We start from the raw sequence: 1,518 nt of genomic DNA on the forward strand, positions 1-1,518 counted from the left end.
GCACGCTCGCGCCGCCGCGCCGACTCCAGACTCCGAACAGGCGCCGCAGCCTTCTGTGTCGCCGTGGAGCATCGTAGTGCAACGTCCGCTGTGGCGCTCGTGGCGTCTGCCTGCCTGCCTGCCTGCCTGTGTGTCTGCGGCTAGCGAGGGGTGCCGTCCCGCAAGAAGGGAAAGGAGGATGGAAGGAGGTCAACACCAGCACAGCCGCGCGACAAACAGCGCGGAAGATAAAAAACAACGGTCTCCGACTCCTACACCAACACACGCTCAGCATCATTACGGTGAGGGCTATCATAAAAATTACAACAAATGCATGTAAAAGAAAATGGTTAATTAACACACAGACACAAAGCCTCGTAGACACATGAAAATTAATTGTGCTACCAAAAAGGCCTCTATCCTCAGCCACGGCTTTCTACATTTCACACATTAGGCTTCAACAAAATATAGAAAAAGTAGCAGCTGCTTTTGAGCGGAAGTTGTCGAGTGACCGGCGGGGGCATCCGCATTCACGTGTGCCCTCCGCTCGCGCGCGATGCCCGCATTCCGCCGCCGAGCCCAGTGACAGCCGCACCGGCAGCGCCAGAAGGACGGCGACGGGTCGGCGGCACGTTCTGCAGAGGCGCCTGCTGCCTCCCGTTCCGTTGCCGTAGCGAAGCAAGAAGGATGCCCACCCACACGCAGTGCCGCCCAGCACACCCGTCGCCACCCTCGGGTTCCGACCGCATCGTCAATCCGCGCCATCACACACGCACGCGTTCCAAGCAGCGCAGAACCACACAAAACATACCAAAAACAAAGACAAAAAAAGAGAGAGGAGGTATGGGATACACTGCACCACAAAGCTTCAGAGATGGAAAACATATGCCTGTCCATGAAGAGTCGCGCTTGGCCGCAGGCTGCGCCAAGTGAACCCACCACCGCCGCAGGCTGCTGCGGAGGCGCACCGTACATTCGCTGGCGGGCACAGAGGGGCGTCCCGGGCGATGGCCTCCGCGGCGCTCAGTCGCCCTTCACAGCGCTGTAGATGGTGGCGCCCGTGCCGAACACCATCATCGCAACACCGGCGAGAAGCATCACGTACGTGAAGGTGTAGTGCATCCATCCAACCGACCGCAGCGACCAGTTACCGCCGTACATCATCAGGAGAGAGGGAAGAATAAAGGCCAATATACCGCCACAGAACGCACCAATGAGACCAAACACCGTGTTGATCTTTGGGATGAACAGGCCGCAAAGCAGCGAAGCAACAGCGAGGCTGATGACGAAGATACAGTGTTTCCAAAACGGCAGCGTGTCGGGGTTCCACCCAAAACTGTGGTAGAGGGAGTTTCGGGTGATCATGATGAGAAGCGGATAGGAGGCGCACAGCTTCACCAGCACGCCAACGTATCCCACCATCACCGCCGGCTCCTTGACTGGGTCGTACAGCAGCAGAGCGGAGACGGTTGCGCGACTGCCAAAGTCAAAGTAGCCGAAGATGCCTGTCAGGGCGTACAGGATGAAGCACAGAAGAAC

At 58.0% G+C, this 1,518-nt stretch overlaps 2 protein-coding genes across 2 annotated transcripts, besides 1 other annotated feature; both read right to left on the bottom strand.

Annotated features, from left to right (window-relative positions):
• Positions 1–106: 106 nt before the first annotated feature.
• Positions 107–138: a microsatellite.
• A 291-nt stretch (positions 139–429) lies between these two features.
• TraAM80_08865 (amino acid transporter) lies at positions 430–954 on the bottom strand (the record flags this gene model as incomplete). The annotated part of the gene is made up of 1 exon (XM_029385590.1): positions 430–954. The coding sequence occupies one exon, from the start codon at positions 952–954 to the stop codon at positions 430–432; it is 525 nt and encodes a 174-aa protein (XP_029234676.1).
• A 48-nt stretch (positions 955–1,002) lies between these two features.
• TraAM80_08866 (amino acid transporter) lies at positions 1,003–1,518 on the bottom strand (the record flags this gene model as incomplete). Its single annotated transcript, XM_029385591.1, has 1 exon — positions 1,003–1,518. A coding segment is annotated over one exon (516 nt), but the record flags the coding sequence as incomplete, so codon positions are not given.

Source organism: Trypanosoma rangeli (genome assembly GCF_003719475.1).
Source record: "Trypanosoma rangeli strain AM80 chromosome Unknown Tra_15.4_contig_00474, whole genome shotgun sequence".
NCBI lineage: Eukaryota > Euglenozoa > Kinetoplastea > Trypanosomatida > Trypanosomatidae > Trypanosoma > Trypanosoma rangeli.